Source organism: Leuresthes tenuis, unplaced genomic scaffold, assembly GCF_036924035.1.
Source record: "Leuresthes tenuis unplaced genomic scaffold, fLeuTen1.0.hap1 SCAF_7, whole genome shotgun sequence".
Classification (NCBI taxonomy): domain Eukaryota; kingdom Metazoa; phylum Chordata; class Actinopteri; order Atheriniformes; family Atherinopsidae; genus Leuresthes; species Leuresthes tenuis.
The window spans coordinates 11211062-11232095 of NW_027325361.1; the positions used below are offsets into that span (position 1 = coordinate 11211062).

Below are 21034 nucleotides of genomic sequence, written 5' to 3' on the forward strand. Positions count from 1 at the left end.
CTTAAAGACTTTTTGTCCCTGTGCTCTCTGTCCCCCCCCCCCCCCCCCAGGCTTTTTCCCTGGCAGCTCCCAAGGCTGTGATGCCTTCCTTCGCCACAAGATGACGCTGATATCTCCTTCCATCCTGAAGAAATACAGCATTCCCTTTAACAGAGTGAGTGGCAACTCATCCGTGCATTGCTATCGATCAGTATGCCAATAATTAACGTTTTATTGTAGTTTTATTTGAGTAATTACGGGATGGCTGAAACAAAACCAATCATGAGCGCCGCATCATGTGGAGTCACTTTGAAATGAATTAATATGAAACAATTCACTGATCTTCATTTATTCATCCAGAATCAAAGTAGCTGCAGTCATGACTACGATGATGAGATTCACGTGAGGGCATTAAAGAAGCTTGAAATATCTAAATATGAAAGAGGAGGTGGAATGATGTATTTTTACCTGCTGTTCTCTGCATGTGGCTTCCATAAATTGCAGAAGAGGTGGGCTTGTGTTCAATCCAATCCAATCCAATTTGAATGACTCATCTCTGACGCAAACATGACTTACGATCGTCTGTCACAAAAAATTAACTGCATCTTTTTCACCTTTCTTCTTCTGTTCTGCTCAGCTCACAATATGAGCCTCCATGAGTATAAAAAAAAAAAAAATGAAGGAAGATTGAAGGAGGAGAAAAAAAGGCACAAAGTAGGCATCCAAAGTTTCCCACAGCCAGGACAAACCCCTCCACCCACCCAACTTATCTCATAACACCCCCCTCCCTCAGGACATCATTATCACAGGGAACATTTTACGTGTTAAACGCCTACATTATCTTTCTTGAGTCGTGTGTAAAAATAAAACTTCTTGCCAGAGCGGAGACAGACGTTTGATATCTGAACGATTGCTTTTAGTTGAGGAAGTTCATCTCTTGCTTTCAGCCCTTTTTTTTTCCTTTTTTCTTCTCCTTAACGCCTGCCTCTTCGCCCAGCTTGGTGTGTTTCTTGATCGAAGGGATTCACGCTTCACAAAGAAGTTGAGATTCACAGTCACACGTATGGGGGGGAAATTTAAGTTCCGAGGCAAGAGCCAAAAAAAGAATTAGCTTAAATGTGAGGAAGAATGTGCTTCCTCTGTCTTTCTCAGAATAACACTGAGCTTAGGGGAAGACTCTCAACACTTAGGGAAAAAGTTGTTTCTGAGAAGAGCTTAAATCCTCATTTATCCCTAAAACTTAGGTAAGAAATAATTGACGGATGGCATTGCATGGAGGAGACGGCATACAATGTTAATTTCATGTGTAAAGAATTTCAGTAGTTGGTTGCAATCCTTAATTTTTACCCTGACTTTTCGTTCTTTATGTGCACAGATAACTCAGAATGAAGGAGAGTTCATGATCACTTTTCCTTACGGCTACCACGCTGGCTTCAACCATGGCTTCAACTGCGCAGAGTCCACCAACTTTGCCACTCTGCGCTGGGTGGACTATGGCAAGAACGCGACACTGGTAAGACGTGAGCCTGTCTATAAATATGTGCTAAAATTCTCATTTAATATAAATAGTAGGGTTGTGACAATACACTCGGATGATGAGACAATATTGAGTTCACGAGGAGATTTTAAGAAAACTACAATGACAAAATACCAACTTTACTTTTATTTGACTTAACTGAGCTACATATGCATTTTGAAATGTTTTATTATAACGCTTTACATGCATGATGCAAGCATGAGCTTTTAATAAACTTCTTTTTCCACAAATTGAAACTAAATTGCAGCGGCGTACGGCATTATTTTCATACAATGCTTGCATATTGTCAGTGTCTTATCAGTCACTCCACTGCCATTTATCACCCAAAATGCTGCCAAACAAACGATTTGGCATCTTCAAGGGTAATACCGGTATTTTCCGACTTCATTGTGGCTGCTTGCTGCTTCCCTTCTTCTTCTTTTCCTTCTCCTTCTTTAGGTTCTGGCGGGCTAGACGTAGCAAAGGCGCATTACTGCCCCCACAGGTCACACATAGAAGTTTGGATAGCTCACAGATCTCGTCACACCCCTAATAAATAGTCATTTTTGTTGACCCGAAATCTGTTAAAAATACTACAAAGACAACATGGCACATGTTGAAAGGTAGAATATGTACATTTAAAGTTAATTTCATGATTTGAATGGTGGCAGCAACACTGGTGTATTGGCAGGTGTTTGGGACCTGAATGTGCATCTTCTCTAAATGCTGAAGATGCAGTATGTGAGACGAGGCGTGAAATATGTCGGTGAGAGACAACAGCTAAAAGTCTTACCATCGTAATCATCACACAAACACTGTGCAGACAAATGGAGACTTCAAATCAAATCTTATCCGATGTGCGATCCAGCAGCAACTCGCAGCTTTCCTGCTCTGTGTGTTTGCGTCCCTTAAGGGATGAAGTAATAGATCATATCGAAATATAAAAGCAGCGTCTAGTTCTCTGCTGCACACCATCTGTTACCAACGCTAACTGTACCCCTGCATCCTCACACTGACGCAAACTGCCCCTTTGCCTGTGGGCTGTTGAGCATGAAATTGTCAGGGCATGGGCTGGTTGCGGAAAGGAGCCCAACTACAATGTCCTTTGGAAGAATCCACCTCCACCCACTACTCTTTGTTTTTTTTTTCTGGACAATTCACTTTATTTTCCTCATCACCCCTCCCTCACTTTTACTTTGCATGTCTGTGTGTCCAATTCTCCCTGTTTTCTCTACATGGCTGCATGTCAGATTTATGAAGTGCCAGTCTGCAGAAGTACATCTCACGCTTTCTCATTTTTGCCCTTCCTGCTTTACCCATGTGGCCACTTGTAATTTAAGAACCAGAAGTCATGGTTTTTATGCACAGGGGAGCATCTCCAGCACACTTTGTCTCGGTTTGATAAAGAAGAGTACTCCATTCTGCACCAGTAACTTAGGCCCACAAATCTATTGTGCAGCACAGCACACAGTCAGAGGAATGTGAAATAAAATCCCAGCAATGCTCTCTCCTCCTGTCCAGCTTTCTCCATCCCTGTGTTTCATACAGGCATTTCCACTCTGTTTGAGAGGTTAAGTAGCATTGTTGTTACGGCGGTTGTCTTGTTAACAGAGAGGAATAATGATACACAAAAAGGGCTTCGTAGTAATCTCATTGTCTTTTAAACACTTTGATTTTTTTCTGTTGATCTGCCCTAAATTTCCCAAAATGGGATTCATCCTAAACTTTTCAGGCCTTAATATCCAGAGTTTGAATACTCAGATTACATTACATTACATAGCCCTTAAAGGGTGCTCTCAGTTTAATTGCAATTTTTATTTGTCAGCTTTGTTTCTACTTATTTTAATTTAAGTAATTGATGATGGATACAGTATTTCTAAATAACTCCCCCTCACCAGCCACTTGCTTGGCAATAATTGAGCCTCTCATTTTTTCTTGGTCTTCCTCTTAACTCTCCCATCTTTCACTGTCTGTCTTTGGCTCAAGCAGTCATTCGTTAACTCGTTTGGCTGTCTCTCCTTCTGCTCCCGCCTACTGAGCCCTACTCTGTCAGCACCAAACAGGACAGTGAACGATGGGGCACGGTATCGAATTTGTCACCGTTTTGGGGCTGCCAGCACACTACAGCGAGGAGGTGCGACGGGGAGCTTGACCGCGCTTTGCTTCCGGTCTTATTGAATACAGGCTCGTCAGCTGCTGACCCATCTGTCTGACTTACGAAGCGAACACACACCTGCATTTGAAGCAGGCCCGTTGTCAGCACTTTCTGCAGGCCACATGTATGCGTGTGCTTCTGTCATAAAGACATTTCAGTCTTAATTAACCTTTCTCTCAACCTTCCTGGTTTGGCATCACAGCAGGTATTCACTGTCCTTCGGTAATTCATAGGTTTACTCTTTCGGTTTTGAAGCACAAAGTGTCATCCGGTGTTTAGACAAACTCTTGGCGTGTTCGGATGGTTTGTAAAGAATAACCATGCAGATAACTTGCATAAGGAATCCCAAAGCAAGTTTTGCACATTTTGCCACAGTGGTTTACAAATTCTGCAGAGTTCTTTGGCATGTTTGTTTTACAGCAGCAGAGCGTTGAGCCTGCCGGAGAACTGAAGACGTTAAGAAGGCTTCTCCAGATTATTATAGTCATGTCTGCCGCTCCGTTATGTTGCTGGGTGTAAACAGTTTGTCTTCCGAGTCTGCTGGATTCACAGCGAAAGCCTCTCTCTGTTCACCCAGCGCTCAGTCACTGTTTGCTACAGCTCCTCGAGGATTCCGGGGTGATTTCTCTGTCTGGGAGAGGAGCTGAAATCATCCTCCCTGTTCCCAGACTAAATCACACCACTTTTTCATCTCGAGAGAACTGCAGATGAGTCGCCCCATATTTCTGTATTCGGTGTCTTGACTTGTCCTGTGCTGGCGAGACATGATATAGATATGCTGTGAATGCTCAGCATTAATTTTTCTCAGGCTTTATTTCCAACTTGCAGTATGTTCATGATGACTATTTAAAAATGTGCTGGTCGGTTGTATTACGCGTTGTATTAACCTTCCATTGATAAAACAATATAGAAACCTGCCAACAGAAAGTTGTGATAATCTTTATAAGGGCAACCAGTTTGGCCCTTGGCATCGCGGCCATCTTCAGTCTTGCATAAAACACGCTTTCAGAATATTGACTGCCTATTTTTGCAGCTTTGTTGATAATAAATGATTACTCAGTTGGCAAGACAGTATAACGGAAGCAATTTAGGCATTACTTAATCTTGATCAGCATTTCTTTCTTTTTTTTCTTTTTTTATTTCTTTCTCATCTAAGCATTTGTGAAACTGGCAAAAAGCGTTTGTCTCATTGTTTTACTGTAGCTTTTCACAGCTGGATGTTCTGTAAAGATACACAGCATTTTCTATCTTTGCGACAGCCTCTTAAATTATTCTTTGCTCTTTTTATTTTTGAGTTTTGGATGGTTTTCAGGCTTTCAACACACAGCTAAACCCTAGTTTTATTATTGTTGTTATTAATTCTTGTTCTTTCAATTGAGTCCAATGATCCATCGAGAATCCCTAGGCTCCAAGTTTTCTTGGAAGCAAAAAAAAAAAAAGTAGCTTTATTAAGAGCCTAAATCTACTTCAGAGCTCATTGACTTCCTGCCATGGTGTGACTTTTTGTTTTAAAATATCTTCTGTATCTTAAAACTCGTTTTCTTCTAATTAAGTTTTTATATGACACACTCCTAGCTTGTTCTGACCCCAGGGGATTGCAGCAATATCTACAACCTGTTAATAGTTTAATAACAATAAGAACGACCTTCTTTTTCCCAGGTATGGTCCTGAAAAGGTTTCATGATGGTTAGTCAGCTGTTCTCATGGCTACTTGCCCCTCTCTGGCCTCCCTTTCATAGCTCCATCCTCCTCCGCCCAGCTCCATATTTTAATGTTTCAGCCTGTCAAGTGGTGCCAAGATGAGATGTAGGCTGGATATTGTTTTGCTGTGGAGGTTTGAGCTGTTGTGTTTGCCATAATTGAACATAAGGCTCCAAGTACAGCTCGGAGGATGATGGGACCAAAATGTAATACAGCAAGCAAGGCACAAAATGAAACATTCTCATCTCTCCTGCTCTTTCCCTTTTTTCGTCTGTTGTGATATTCTCTAATTTTGTTTCTCTTATTCCCAGACTTCTGTTTCTTACACCTGCTATTTTTCTTCTCACTTATATTCTGTGTTGTTGCTACATTATACAGCCGGTCCCTTCTAACGTCAGCAGAATGATACATCGATGTGTAATGTCACCATTAAGGTTTGTGGAGACATTTTGAAGCGTGATGGGTCACCAGATGCAGCTGCCACTTTCTTTTTGACATCCTATTTGTGTATTTTCCAGTGGGTTCTAGAAACCTCAGATTCACATCTATGTTTTTGCCCTTTTCGTTCCTCGACACACTGCCTTTTCTCCACATCTTTCTTACGTGTTCAATTTTCATGCGGTTACTAAACATGGTTGTTAGTAGAAATGATTGCTGCTTAGCTATCAACATATTAAGAGAACAATGCACAAAGAATAACATGCTGTGTGCACTGTAGTCAATGTGATGCACAAAGAAATAGAGAATTGCATTTATTGTGCTCAGCACAGTTGTCCTACATTTGAATGTGATGCTTTAATAATCGTCACATTACAAATTCTTTGTATTAACACATAAACCCTATGTTGAACACGTCTCTTTCTAATATGTGATTTCTGCAGTTTTGCTGCTCTTCACTGTCCTCTTTCATGCTGGCATTGGCTTTCTTCATTAGTTTGCTACAGAGGGTTACATCCTCGTTCAATCCCTCACTGCACTGAGATTTCGCCCAAAAATCAGAAGTGTCATCTGCAGCAGTCTGAATAGAAGTTGACTTTATTCTTTACCTGCAGCTATTTCCCCCTCTAACATGGAGTCCTCCCTCTGTGCTTGATTTAATTTCCAGTGTTCCTGCCGAAAGGACATGGTGAAGATCTCGATGGACGTGTTTGTGCGATGCCTACAGCCTGATCGCTATGAGCTTTGGAAGCAGGGCAAAGACACAACAGTGTTGGATCACCTTAAGCCCACAGAGCTGGACAGTCCTGAACTGGAGCGTTGGAGGCAGCATCGAGTCACCCACAGGGAAAGCGTCCTGCGAAGGTGAGTCGTCAAACTGCATCGACTAAAAATGTTGATAAGCTGGAGGTTGATGGGTTGTCAAGAACAAATGAGGTAAAATATTTGATCAGTGTCGGGTATGATATAAAGGACTTTCTTTCTCGTATTTTTGCACGACCCCCAGGGCGATGCAAAAGATGAAGCAAGTTCGTCGTCTAAAGATGGAAGAGGTAAAAGTGCTGGCAGAGGAAGGAATTGAGCTGAATGCTGTTGAGTACCAGCGTCAGGTGGAGGAGCGTGAGGCTCAGCGCAGGCAGGAGAGGGAGGAGCGTTTAGCCAGAGAGGCCATGATCACCCTGGAGGCCATGGAGCGCGAAGAGCAGGAGGCTGCGGAGGCTGCGGAGGCTGCTGCTAAAGCCGCAGAGACTCCGATCATAGAGGGTGAGGAGAATGGGGAATATTAAGAGACTGTAGTTTGTGTAGACAAATATCCCAGGGGTTACTCCAGCACATTATTCAGAACATGGATTTAATCAGAACTAGCACAATTGTTTTATGTTGAATCCCCACAGTATCCCAAGCAGTGCACCACCAACTCTTATGACTTTTTTTTCCTTTGTCAGCACAAGAACCAGAAGCCAAACCACAGAACTTGATGGATGATGTTGAGAAAAAGAAGGTGAAAAAACAGAAGAGGATGTCTAATATCCAAACTGCCATTTCTGGTTTTGAAGAAGCATTTGAGCAGTTTGCTACATCTGGCATCAAGAATTCGCAGAACGTTGTCAGTCATTTCGAGCCAACGTCGCCAAGACACAGGGACATTCCAGCCAACAACAAAATGGATGCGACTACCACCCAGGTGCCTAGAATCTGATAGATTAGTCTTAAATTATTGTCTAAGAGGAAAGCATTTTTACTATTTGTAAGCCACAAATCACAGATCTAGCAACATTTCATTACACAGCATAAATGAAAAAACAAATAGTCTGGATTTATGCTCTAATACTTGATAAATTGGCTTATGTGTTTGAACATGTGGGTTTTAAAGTTAAACTGTGTAAAGTGAAACTAAGACGACATGGAACAACTCTGTTTTGTTAGACGAGCTACTCCAAGATGAAAATGCCAACAGAGGTGAAGAAGAGTCGGCGCCATCCGCTCAGCAAGCCGCCCATGCGCTCCCCTCTGTCCATTGTCAAGCAAGACCCAGCCAGTGACAAAGGTATGCACTCCAAAGGGGTCATTGGACATTTAGTGAACGTTTTATTTATTTATACTTAAGATGATTCTCACTTTACTTTTTTTGGGTCATCTTAACAAAACCATATGGGGGGGGGGGGGGGGTGTATACATGAAAACGGTTACATTTATAGTTCCCTCCATCTCAATTACTTAGTAATAAAAGTGGACACAAATTTTTGGTTTTGACTATTGATCCGGTGAAAAGACGAGCGGGACTAAGGCTCACTGTGGAGGTAATGAAATCAAGACGATGGGGCTCCCTTTCCCTGCTCTCCCTTTCTGTGTTTTTCTTTTCATCTTCTGACTGACAATTATTGATCTGGGGATCATGACTTCCAATTACCTGCTTTCAAAGTCACTTTAGCTTGACAGCCAGGGACCCGACTGAGCCTGTCCTTCTGGAGTGGTTGAGTGGGGTGCAGAAGACACGGGTTTACGGGAAATCTTGTGAAAGATCTTCTTTCTGTCCAACGGTGTGGATCACTAGTGTTTCACGGCAAAATTGATTCAAAATTGAGCAAATTATCGAAGTTTATCCCGTTTGTGTTCATTTGCCAGTTAAGTAAGAAGTGGTGGTGTTTTTTCCTCAAACACTGTCCTATTCTTGTTTCTGGGCAAGAGCTGCTCTGAAAATGTACTTTTATACCAGCACTCCTATGCATTTTCCTTTTTGTCCACAGAGCTGTCGTCTCCAATGCCGCTGGATAGCGACATGAAGAAACAGGAGCACTTGTGGCAGAATCACTCACCCAACTTTGTGGCAGAGACGTCCTTCAATGCTGCCGTGGCTGCACTTCAACCATACTGTGCCGTCTGTTCACTCTTCTGCCCCTACAAAAAGGTGAAGGCGCACGCTGCTGCAGAAGCGCTTTAGTCTTTATCGTACATATGAAACCAGTTTCAAACATTTCTGCCAAGTTAAGGCATTTGTCTTTATCTCTTACCATTCCAGCCACAGAAAGATGTCTCTTCTGCAAATGATATCCCAGACACCTCCCTGCCCCGCCATGGCAGTGCAACTCGTCCACTGGTCCCAGAGATGTGCTTCAGCGTCGGAGCAGGAAACACGGAGCCACCGCCCACCAACTATCACATTGGGGAGGATGGAACTAGTCTTCTGATCCGCTGTCCATCTTGTTTAATGCAGGTTCATGCAAGTAAGTTCTCACGGCATAAAGAAAGGTTTTCATTCACATGTGAAGTAAATCTGACGTGATCTTTTGAAAAGTTGCTAAAAGCAATGGGAATCTGACACTTATCCTTCAGCTGGTTTAAAGGGAATAATCCAAGCTGTGGTATGTTAATGTTGCTCGTGGTTGTGGTGTGTGTCCTAATGGGAAACAAACCTTAAATAAGAAAATGAAGATATCAACCACTGCGTTGGACTCTCGCATGTGGAAGATGTAAAGCTCTTCTTCTGGAATCACTTTACTCTCTTGGAATATCTTGGATACTATATATTTCTGGGAAGACTGCCTCGTGAGTTTGTTTGCTGGCTCAGAGCAGAAACAGTTGGTGCATCACATCATTTTTTATCTCTGCAAGGTCAGACACGGCTTGCAAAAGTGTTTCCATGCCCCCTCATGCTTATCAAATCTTCTCTTCAACAGGCAAAAACTACCTCAACGGTGTATCGGCTTTTTTTAAATCTTTAGTTGAGGTTTTTATCAGTTTTCACTGTTTTCATACAGCGTTACTTCTTCACATCCTCCGAATGTGAATCAAAAGCAGCAACAGAAACCCGGCTGTTGATGTCAGTGTAACTGACTGCCTAACGCTTTAAATGCACATTTAGAACTTGACAATGTAACTAACATCACAGCATTTACAACCGTAGGCCATAGAATCTGTCTCTTTTATTCTTAACCCCAACAGCAAAGCACAAGAAAGCTGTTTGACACAGTGTTTTAAATCCAATGTTACACAGGAGGGTATCGTCTGCCTGTTGAAGCAATGGAAAGGTCTCTCTGAAGGTGGTACGCTGTAAACCTGCCCAGTTTTTATTTTAGTCCATTTTCTCTCAACTATTTAAAAAAAAGATTCTTTGAGGTTATGACATTTGTAGAGGCAAAGTGTGAAAGAATAGGCTGCTTGTTATCATGCACGAGTGGATAAGATATCTCTGATTGCTGTTACTTTTTATTGCCAAGTTTACAGAGAAACCATTCATATAGAATATTTTTATTATTTAAGAGTGCAAATAAACAAATTCCCTCTTCGTCTAGTTTGTAAAAAAGTTTTATGTGATCAGCATCTCATTTTCAGGAAATAAATCAGCTTGAATAGATTTGGGTTTATTCTTTTATTTATTTTTTTGCCGGTCAGAACATAAAAACACATAAATCACACCACTGACACATGCTTACATGTGTAGTACATAACACGCACATCAACCCTCCTGGGCTCTTATTACCTAAAGCGAAAGCTGGAGTGCACCTTCAAAGCCAGTTCATTAGTCATCCAGGGTTGAGCCGGACTCAGCTGCTGAAACAGCACTGCTATTGATAAGAAGACTTGAAGCAGAGAGAGCTGCTGTCAGAAATGCCAGGTCTGCATCCCATGCCTCTGCTCCTCATTGTTCTGGGGTGCACATGGACCCAAGGAGCATTCAGACACGGCCAGGTGTTGCATAAACCTGCAGGCCTCGGGGTTGAAAAGCTCAAATTGAAGATAGTGGAGAGAAGGTTGTGTAAGTTTAGAAACGACAACAAAAAAAAGAATTGAACTGGCTAATGGAAAACATTGGAAAATAGATGGATACAAGTCATGCAGACCAGTTTGAATGTCAAAACGCTGCACATTTACTGTGCTGAAATTCAAAATGTCTCCTTTCTTACAGGCTGTTATGGCGTGAAGCCAGACTCTGTCAGTGACTCCTGGAGGTGCTCCAGGTGTTCAGCAGGAGCCTGGACTGTGGTGGGTAGTCGCCTTTTAACTGATGCTCTCACACGCGTCTGAAAAAATGATTTCTATGCTCAGACTACTGTTTGGATTTACCCTAAAAGTAACTTCACATACAATCTTTATAGACATGTACTGCCTACATTAACACAGATTATTACTGTTGTAAGGAGATCTCAGTCATGTTGCCTAGCAGCAATGGGAGAAAGACTGAGTTGACAAAGGTGTGAAAGGATCAGGCAGTCTGTGTCTAAACTTAATCTTCATTTTTAACAATGATCTCTTTTTAGGAGTGTTGTCTCTGTAACTTACGAGGAGGAGCTCTGAAAGCGACCACAGACAACAGGTTAGTGCTTTTACAAATAGAGAATTTTCACTAAAGTCACAAAATTTAAGAACATGGAGCATCGTTTTATGTCGGACACAATGGAACAAACAAATAAAATGTAACTTTTCATTTTTTTTAATGGATTTTTTTATTTATTTTTTTGCTTAAGTTCTAATGGCGTCTTCTCTTTCTGACTTTGTCACCAGGTGGGTCCACGTCATCTGTGCCATCGCCGTGGCGGAAGCTCGCTTTGTCAATGCCATCGAGAGGGAGCCAGTGGATGTCAGTGCTGTCCCAGAAACCCGCAAGGATCTGGTAAATAATGGCAAATTTTTTTGTTTACACTTCTGTCACAGAACAGTGGGATATCAAACACGCACAGGTCAACATTTGCATCCAACCAGACCAATTTTTATTGACAGTCTTCATCCTTTCCCTTGATCTTCCAGTCTCTTCTCCCTCTGAGGCGGTTGTTGTCTTTTCTGTTCATTCCCTGTATATCTGTCACTGCCCCCCCCCTCCTTTCCTAGAGGATGGATAGATCTTTTTCTTTGTGAAAAGCAGGATAAAACAGACCTGCTGAATAATCAGCTGTCATTTCTCACTGCGCCAAATGAACTGCATCGATATTGTGGGTTGGAGGCAATTTCCCCATTGCTGCCGCATCTTTGCACTGCTCTCTGCCTCCCCAGCCTTCCTTTCCCGCCATCCCTTCTGAACAGTCTCTGCTTTCATGGCGAGTGATGGCAGTACTCGCATGTACATTATCACGAGCACACAAATACTGTCACTCCTCACCCTCCTCTTCTCTCTGAATAATCTATCAAAGACGAGCTGGGTGACATTTGCATCAGAGTGCTGTCATTGCAGGTTTCTTCCATCGCTTCTTAAAAGGCTTTGAGAGGAGGCTGTGCAGTCTAATGATTTGACCGGGCTGATCAAGCGTGAACAACAGTGGAACCAGTTAATATTGCACAATGTTCAACAATCAGCGCATTTCCTCCCACCCTTTTTACATAGTTTTTTTTTTTCTGTCTTAGTTATTTCAGAATTTCTCGGACACAGTAACACGGCTCGAATCCTTGAAATTTATACATTTCCCAAAGTTTGTTTCTGTTTGAGAACTCTGTCTCATTCTTCTGAAATGTTTTCCGACTGCCATTTGAGGCTCATGCTCCAGCAACAACCAAAAATAACAAAAACAGCCACTTTCTTCTTTTATTAGTCGGCCAATTAACTTCTCTGCTGATTAACTGTTTATTCGAAAGGTTTTCAAGGTTTTGGATGTGATGCCATTTGGCTTGTCCCTTAGACCAGTAGTTTTAGGGTTGCACCACACTGAAATCCCTTTAAAAATCCCATCCAGAGTTCTTTTTTTTAATACACACTAACATCTGTTGTATGGAAGCATAATTGTCAGAACATTTTTTCCATGGAAACGTTTCATAGTGTAAACGCTGTTTGATTCCATGTCACAGTTCTTCTTTAGAGAGATGCGAAAACAAATCACACAAGTCAAGAAAACCTGTTCAAAATAGAAAAGTTGAAGTTGCGGAGCAGTTAATTTGTGAATTTCTGTTCATTAGACTTGGCAGCCAGTGTCCTTTTTTAAAGAGTGCATGTTGAGTGAGCTTTATTTTAACTGAAGCCAAAACTCAAGCTGGAATAAGTTAAAGATAATGAATGTACGTTGTTGCGGAGTTTTGCAGCTTTGCTGTTGTGTCACCGCATGCCTGAGACTTCACCAGAGGGAAACTTTACTTTAGCTTGGAATTAAATATCTGTGAAATATCTGTCCTGCACCGGATAAAAAATGAAGCATCGAGAAGATAATAAAAAATGTGTCTTTATTGATTGACGCCACAGCGGCCTACAATGTTTTTCTGCCGAATGAGGGGATGCAGAAAGGAGGGATGGAGGCGGTGTGAGAGTGAGGGACTGAACAGACATGGCGTCAGATTGTAGCTCATCACAATGGAGTCAAATAAAATGTAGTTCACTCCCTATAATGAGTGCATGTAATTAGCATGCAGCTAAGCTGCTAGCATATTGGTTAGTTAGTTCTAAGTGTGTTGTCATGAGGTGAAGGTGAGTCTTTAGCCTGTTTTCTTTTTTCAAAGGGCCTTTTGTTGAGATTACTGCAGTACAAAAGGTTGCTGTTGTTTCCATTAAATACTCTGTAGATGTTGCATCCTTTTTCATCATAATTTTCATATATCTGTGAAGTTGTACTGACTCAAATGGTATTAACAACAGAAGTCCTTCCTTTTCGCACTGAGATGGTACGGTAGTTGCTGTACATTATTTTGCGGTTGCGAGCCATCGTGGTGTGTGCTTTTAAGATGGCGCCAGAGCTGCAGAATCAGCGTAGCTCAACGAGGTTCACCACGCTCGCTTTGAGATTACCGAGCTGTGTGTGGAAAGCAGGCCTCGGGTATTAGGCATCTCATGCTGATGGTTCGGGGAGGGATGCGCAAGCAGTGTGGGAGTAGATGTAAGTGTGGTAAAGTTTGGTCTGTTCTTAAAAGTAACAGTCTTGCATAAGATGCTTTTATTCCTGCTGGGGAGAAAATGAGGGTTGGTAAAGGATGGTATGTAGACAAAGACCAGCTGACATGTCGGACTTAAAGGGACTCCAAATGGAGAATAATTGTTAGGACCGGTGTACCAGGTGGCACTCATAGAGGTGACGCAGGAGAACATTAATTTTGTTGGGTTGCGATTGTTAATTTCACACTGGAGGTTGTTATTGTAAAATACAAGTGGGATAAGCAAAGTCCCAAAATCATTCTGTGACGGTTGAAGGAGTGAATGTAACCGTACTGACTGATGCCAGAGGAATGACAATAAAAAAAAGGATGTTGTGAGTTAGTTAAACCTCAATCTGGTGTTATTAACTAGTGTTAAGTTATTTAAAAAAAAAAAAAAAAAACTCTGCACCTCCGACTCTGGTGACAGTTTGGTGGAGAAAATGGCAGAAAACATCCTTTCTGTTTTTAATGAGTAGAAACCAGAGTACAACAGAATCCAAGATCAGAGATGCGAGAAAACTAATGCATTGCTAATTCCCTCACATCTCCATTTCATGAGATGCCCGGCAATTACTGCAATTCACACTTTTGCCAAACAAGAAGAGTGAAATGGTTTGATTGGACTCTGTCGTTTTAACCCTCTCTGAGTTAAAGTGAGATTATATTAGGTCAGCTACTGAACAGGGAGATGGTCACTGATGTCTGACTGTTGGACACATTTTTTCTGAACTTCTGATGGTAATAATCATGGTCAAGGTAAAGGAATTTACCTGTAAGCTGAAGGAAGAATCAAGAGTTTGTGTGCTTTGTTTTCTTTGCAGAAATGTGTGTTCTGCCATAGCAAGAGTGCTAATCAGAACCGCGGCGCCTGCATCCAGTGCACAAAAGAGAACTGCGCCACCTCTTTCCACGTCACCTGCGCCCAAATCGCTGGAGTGGTGATGAATCCTGCCGATTGGCCCTATGTGGTGTCCGTTACCTGCCACAAGCATAAAAGGGGCGTCCCGAAGGTAAAAGCGCTGCATTTTTGTCAAATTTAAGCCACACACATTCTGAAACATTACATGTTCTGTGCTGAAATTTAATTCAGATGGCATTGTTTATTTCTGGAATAATCTACACATTTCCTGTTAAAATGTCAGTTCTGATCCCAGGTTTGTGTTTATTTTTAATTTATTTTTATTTTTTCCCCTCTTAAGCCTCGAGTAGCATCCAAAGCCCCGCAGGGTGTGGACCTGGGCCAAAAGGTGATTGGTCGCAACAGCGACGGCTGGTACTACCACTGCACCATCATCGGCATGGCAACGCAGACATTCTTTGAGGTCAACTTTGATGACGGCTCATACTGCGACAACTTGCACCCAGAGAACATTGTAGTGAGTGCTCTTTGCTGTTAAATCTGCTTCCTGCTTGTGTACAACTCATGGATGAAAAATCTCATTTTCACTTGAGACACCTAAAAAAATCCGTTTGAATCTGAGGTGATATTCCAAACATAAAATGGATGTGTTGAACCTTAAATTGACCTGCTCATAAACTCAAATTTATATTGTACCAAGATCCAGGTAATTAATTTTTTCTCTCTCCTCTCTGCTTCCTCTACTCTCTTTATCTCTCTCCCCCCCCCCCCCCCCCCCCCCCCCCCCAGAGTCATGACTGCCTGCGTAACGGTCCTCCCGAGGTGGGGGAGCTGATTGTGGTCAACACACCCGATGGCCAGATCCTCAATGCTTCCTTTGTCAAACCGCATATCCACAAGCTCTACCAGGTGAGGAAAACACCGTCAGCTTTGTTTGCTGACAGATTACTATCCATTTGTCTCTTGTGGAGTCGAAGATGGGATCAAGAGTTCATCTGTGTATCAGATGAAAATGTAACGACCTTTCAAGGTCAAACCAAATCGCTCCCTTCACTCTAAATACAGCATTACTTCTGGGTTTGATCTGATACTCCCTTTCAGAGTGACTTTAGATCACTCAACTTGTGAACTTTTGCCAACACTTTTTCTACCTTCTGGGTTAAGCTCCCAAATTTGGTTTTCAATGAACATGAAGAAAGTGTTGCTGCGCACAAAATGCACAAACATCTGCATGTTAGTACTGGAAAAAAACACACAGGCCTGCCAGTGCAACATAAGATTTTAAAGAAATCCTTCTGGTTGTCGTTGGCGTTCGTTCCAGACACGTTTGTTGAAGGTTTCAGTCTTATTTAGTCGGTTCACTACAAATGCAGCGTCTCTGTTTGAGATGCTACCGTGTGGAGCAGAAAAAAACAAGCCTCCAGCTGGTCAGTGAGTTAGTCACCACCCTGACCTTATCCCCTTTCGTTGAATACCACTATTTAGAGTGAGGCTCTTACTCATTCAGTCAGCAGCGTTGGTTCAGTGCCGCGGTCAAAGACACTTTGATGAGAGCATGTGGTTGTTGATTGAACCGGTTGTTGCACTCACAGTCGCAGGTTAGCTCTTGAGCATGTGTTTAAGTTTTTATTTCCTTCTCCTCTTATGGATGTGTCCCCTTTTTGTTATGCACTTTTTCTCCATCGACTTTACAGATGGGGAAGAAAAAAAAACCCTGGAAATGTCATTTGATTAATTAACTGTTTCATCTTTTATCTTTGTAGGTTGAGTTTCAGGACCAAAGTCAGCTGATGCTCAAACACTCAGAGATCTATCAGCTGGACCATGAATTACCCAAACGGGTCAAAGCTCGGCTGGTGAGTATTTACCAAACTCTGCTTCCTGCTGCCCTCACACACCAATCTTTCTGTTTCGTTTCAAAAATAGACAGGAGGACAAGGCATCTCAATCATAGTAATGATTATAGTAATCATCGTAGTAAAAGAAAATGAAAGAAGCTGCAGTTGAAATGGCGAGTCGATCAAACAACCAACAGAGGATGAATGGCCTGTGTGTGGGCAGAAATGTGTGGATTGTTAGTTTGAGTAAATAATGGCTTTACCTGATAAAAGTTTTCACGTGAAGCTTGAAACTTTCCAGAGGATATCAACAGAGAGCCGTGAGAGTCACTTTCCTTCAGCAGACGTGCAGGTCGACTTCAGATTCCAGTTAATTTTCTTTATATTTGCCTGTGTAATCACAGAATTCACAGATTATGGCCAAGTAATAAATCAAATGATGTATGGATGAGCTGGTTGAGTCAATGTGGATGGACTTGAACGCACTCCTCCAAAAACCTAATTATGCATAACCCTCAAAGATGGTGTCAATGCTCAGGAAAACCCAAATTATTTTAACACTTAGCTTCAGTCCATCGCAAATAAAGTCTTTGTCCGTTAGTGCTGTTGGTCTATTAATCCTTAAGGTTTCAAAACACTTGTCCGTAAACAGCTCGGTGACGTCATGGTGGTCCCGCCCACCTGCTTTTAATGTAGTCTGGTGCTGTTAAAGCTCCACGTTCTTTAAATGCTGATCTGCTTAAGGAGGAGGAGGAAGTTGAGGAGAGGGACGCTCCGTCATTCTTGTGTCTTCTCTTTTCATTTCTCCGAGAGAAGCTACGGTACAAGGAAGAGAGACAAATTAGAGGAAGCAACGAGCCATGTTTAGCACAGTGAAAAGTCTTTCCTTATAAAATGTGGTCTGTCTTTCAGGCTGCACCAGCACCAAAGGAGGAGATTTCCTCGGCAGATGAAGCCCAAGCAGCTAAACGCCCTCGCCTGCCCTCCAATTCAGCTCCACCCACTGATACCCCCATGGAGATGACCAGTCCATCCGTTTGCCCTCAAACCACGGCCCCATTAGCAGCAGCAGCACCAGATCATCACAGTATTAGTGCGCCACCAACCTCAGAGCCTCTGTCTCATCCCACCCTGACCCCGCAGGAGGCCCCTGTCCCTTCTGGGGGCAGTCAGATGGATGCAGAGACCCCAATGGACACCCTCACCAACGCTTTCACAGAGTCGCCTCTGGTCTCTGACCCCACGCTGACTCCACAGTCCACCCCTTTTCAGGCTACTTTGAACTTTGACCCCCTTCTGTCTGCCCCGTCCCCTCCGCCCCTGCACATGTCCGACAGCTACACCCCCAGCAGTGGCTACGTTTCCTACATGGAAACACTCCTTCACTCACATTTTCCTCAGGACGATGGCTCCGGCCCCCTGTATTAAAACCAGCTCCAATATGTTATTACTCAGCTAATGGAGGCTGAGCTAATCAGGAAGTAAGCTAATGGAGGTGGACTCTGAGTGCTGTATTATTGGACATACATTTCCTTCACCTGCTCTAAGAGCAGTAGGAGGAGGAAACGACACGGAATCACAAGCACTCTTTTATTGCATGTTACTTTTCTATTTTTGAGTTAAGGTATTTGCAGTGGTGCTTTAGCCTGAGCTGAAGCAGCAGCTAAAGAGCACAGGGCTTTTCATTTCAGTTCAGTTTTTTTTTTTTTTTACACTGTATTGCTTTTTGTTTTTGGTCAGCTGCTGTTTGTTCTTTTTCTTTATCTTAATATAAATATGTCTTTGGGTGGCATCAACTCCATACCTCGTTACATTTATTAACAGCACACTTCAGTCTTCTTTCTATAGGAATCTTATTGTTATATGGCCTCTCCGCAATGAGGCCACGTTTGACACAAACTCTGCTTTTCTTTTCTAAGTCAAATAACCAGCAACAAGATATCTATTTTTCAACGCAGCCAATCATGGCTTTGAAACTTGTAGGATCAAAGTGTCACATCTACAGGACGTTTTTTCAGTGAGGCGTTTTCTTGACAGACTGCACGAGGTAAATGGAGAAACGGTGTTTAAAAAAAAAAAAGAAGATATATATTGTAGCGGGAACTCAGTATTTAAATGTCTTAGTCAAATATCGAAAGAAATATTTGTATTAGAAGAAAACCGTTGAATGCAAACACTAGTAGATTTGTCTGCAGAATGCATTCAATTTTGTGAAGATGTGTCACAGTAGTTACCAGAATAGGGCATCTTTATGTATTGACATCATTTGGCGCCTCCATTATATAAATATATATTTAATTGTTATTATTATTTTTATTATTTTTTTTTTTACACCAAACAGTCTCAGGGTTCCTACATGTGGAAGGTGAATTTTGACATCCAGGTCTCCACACAGTTTAGGACATGCAGGACGACCCAGAAGTGTCCCTCACTCATAATTAGCTTGCGAATGTCTCTTACCCACAAGGTCATATTTGCCCCTGTTGTTCTGCCGTTTGTCCACTGAACTGACTGATGTCTGTTTACCGTCACATAGCTACTATTAGCACTTCAACAGGCCCGAAACGATGCGTCTGTTTAAAGAGTAAAAGGATATTATGAAAAAGGAAAATATGTAGGAACCCAAAAATCTGGATATATGAAACCCTTCTTGGTTGATTTGTATGTACAAATCACTATTGTAATTTGCTGTACAATGTCTGTTTTTTCTATAAATTGTACCCTTTATATGTTCTTTTTATGAACTGAATTCACAGATTTAGCCATGCCATGAATATTCATAAATTTCTTCTCGGCAGGTTTTACAGGCATATAAAACAGTTTGTACTGATAAATGTTTTTTTTTTCTTTTTTTTTCTTAGTGAGATATATTTAAAAAAAAAAAAAAAAAAAAAAAAAAAGAAGTCCGTCCCCCCCCCCCCCCCCCCCCTCTCCGGTATGGCCATTCTGTGTTATACAGGTGCTACAGACATACTCCACTACTGATAAACACCCCCCCCCCCCCCCCCCCCCCAACTATCCCCTTGTACATACCACAGTCCTTGTGTTGTGAGTCAAATTTGTGCTACACATTAACACATTACTCCCCTTTTTCCTGTTGGAACTGAAATATTTGAACAGAGATGCGTTTCCAAACTGAAATCCAAAAGGAAAAGTGGGTTGCTAGTCGCCATCTCTTCTGTTTTTTTTTTTTGTTTGTTTTTTTTTTTTGTTTTTTTTTGTTTTTTTTGTCTATTCAGTTGTTTCAAGAAAAAGTAATCGGGAGAAAACTACTTGCATCTTCTAATTTCTGTTGTAATATGGGTGGTCACTGTATGTGTACAGTTGTATCAAGCTTTGAAGTTAGTTTTAATTTTCTGGGAATTTAAGTCTTGATAAATTATGCAGCTCACATGTCAGTGAATTAAATAAATCATGGTGCAATATTGCCCTGTGTAACATCTGCACTTGTGATCTATAAATCTAATCGCCTCAAATTGACGGCAGCTGCCCTGCGATTTGCTCAGAAGTGATGCCAGCGAACCCCAGAGCTTTGTCAGGAACGGCAACAGTTGCCTCTCTCGAATTTGATGCGCCTCCTCCTAAAGCAGCACATCCTGCTTCTTCAGAACACCTCTCTGGTAATTAATTTCTCACACCTTTTAGATGGATACTTCTTATCACAGAAAGCACATGCTAGGTTCACCTAAGGTTGTGGGCGCATGACTGCAAAACTTCCACATTACCAGCAGGAAAACGACATGCATCAGCCTTATAATTAGGAGATTTGATATATTCCAAGTCAAAGTAAAGTTTTATAGTTAAGTTATATTTCTGTTTTTTTTTTTAAAAAAAAAACCTGCTCTCGAGGCTCTTTTGTGAATGCCCTGTGGATTTCATGAGGTTAACAGGCATTAGATTGTTTTCAGTTGTTGCGCTGCTATCTGTGTAATAACCAGTGTCAAATTTACTTTGTATGGACAGAAGAAACAAGAAAAAGCAACAGTATATTTATCAGTGATAGCTGAGGTTGCACTTCTGTTTGTGAAAAATAATCACACCCGGTACTAGATTGCTTTGGTGTTACAGTCACATGGTTTGGTGCTTTTGGCATATTTGATATTCTTTTAATTGGTACAAATAGGTGAAAAGAAGTTTGTGAAAGTAAAACAAAAAAAAAAGTGCATTATTTCACATAATGCCCTTTACTTTCCACCTTACTGCTCCACATAATTGCGTTCCCTGTTGATTCATTCAGTAATGGTGAAAGCTGAGGCTAACGGGGGTTACCTTGTCTGTGATGTGCATTTGCCTTTTTAAAGACGCATCTTCTCCCTTCTCAGATGCGGAAATGGTCCCAATAATTGGCCGTGCAAGCACTGCAGCGGCTCATTGGCAGGAATCGTGTCACATTAAGCACACAGCAGGGAACCATGTCGTTGGGCTTCTTTCCTGGACAAGTTATTTATACATGGTATATGTAATTAACAGGAATCACCTGCTATTTGCGTAACATGAAACTTCTACCAAATTAGGGGCAAAAAGAAACACAAAACAAGGTTTCTGACATGGAAATACGATGGTGCGGATGAATGGAGTTGGCTGCCTTTTTGTGCCTGGAGACGTTTCTTTGTTTTTGAAATATTAGGAGGAATTACATGACAGTGGAACAGCCCTAGTGCAAAATGTGAACATGTTTTTATTCAAAAATGATATGGAAATACAAATTGTCAGTCATGAGT

At 41.8% G+C, this 21034-nt stretch overlaps 1 protein-coding gene across 2 annotated transcripts in view; it reads left to right on the plus strand.

Annotated features, from left to right (window-relative positions):
- The window catches only part of kdm4b (lysine (K)-specific demethylase 4B), a 34701-nt gene extending 14961 nt beyond the window's left edge, over positions 1 to 19740 (plus strand). The window contains exons 7-22 of one of the 2 annotated variants that reach the window (XM_072389299.1): positions 51 to 154; positions 1355 to 1492; positions 6457 to 6653; positions 6796 to 7052; positions 7235 to 7473; positions 7716 to 7836; positions 8537 to 8697; positions 8809 to 9013; positions 10696 to 10772; positions 11048 to 11103; positions 11292 to 11400; positions 14438 to 14626; positions 14816 to 14992; positions 15265 to 15384; positions 16239 to 16331; positions 17226 to 19740. In XM_072389299.1, coding sequence (XP_072245400.1) covers positions 51 to 154; positions 1355 to 1492; positions 6457 to 6653; positions 6796 to 7052; positions 7235 to 7473; positions 7716 to 7836; positions 8537 to 8697; positions 8809 to 9013; positions 10696 to 10772; positions 11048 to 11103; positions 11292 to 11400; positions 14438 to 14626; positions 14816 to 14992; positions 15265 to 15384; positions 16239 to 16331; positions 17226 to 17741 — 2759 coding nt within the window. In that variant the 3' untranslated portion in view covers positions 17742 to 19740. The remainder of the gene's footprint in view (positions 1 to 50; positions 155 to 1354; positions 1493 to 6456; positions 6654 to 6795; positions 7053 to 7234; positions 7474 to 7715; positions 7837 to 8536; positions 8698 to 8808; positions 9014 to 10695; positions 10773 to 11047; positions 11104 to 11291; positions 11401 to 14437; positions 14627 to 14815; positions 14993 to 15264; positions 15385 to 16238; positions 16332 to 17225) is intronic. The other variant, XM_072389300.1, reaches the window with a different exon arrangement.
- Positions 19741 to 21034: the final 1294 nt, after the last annotated feature.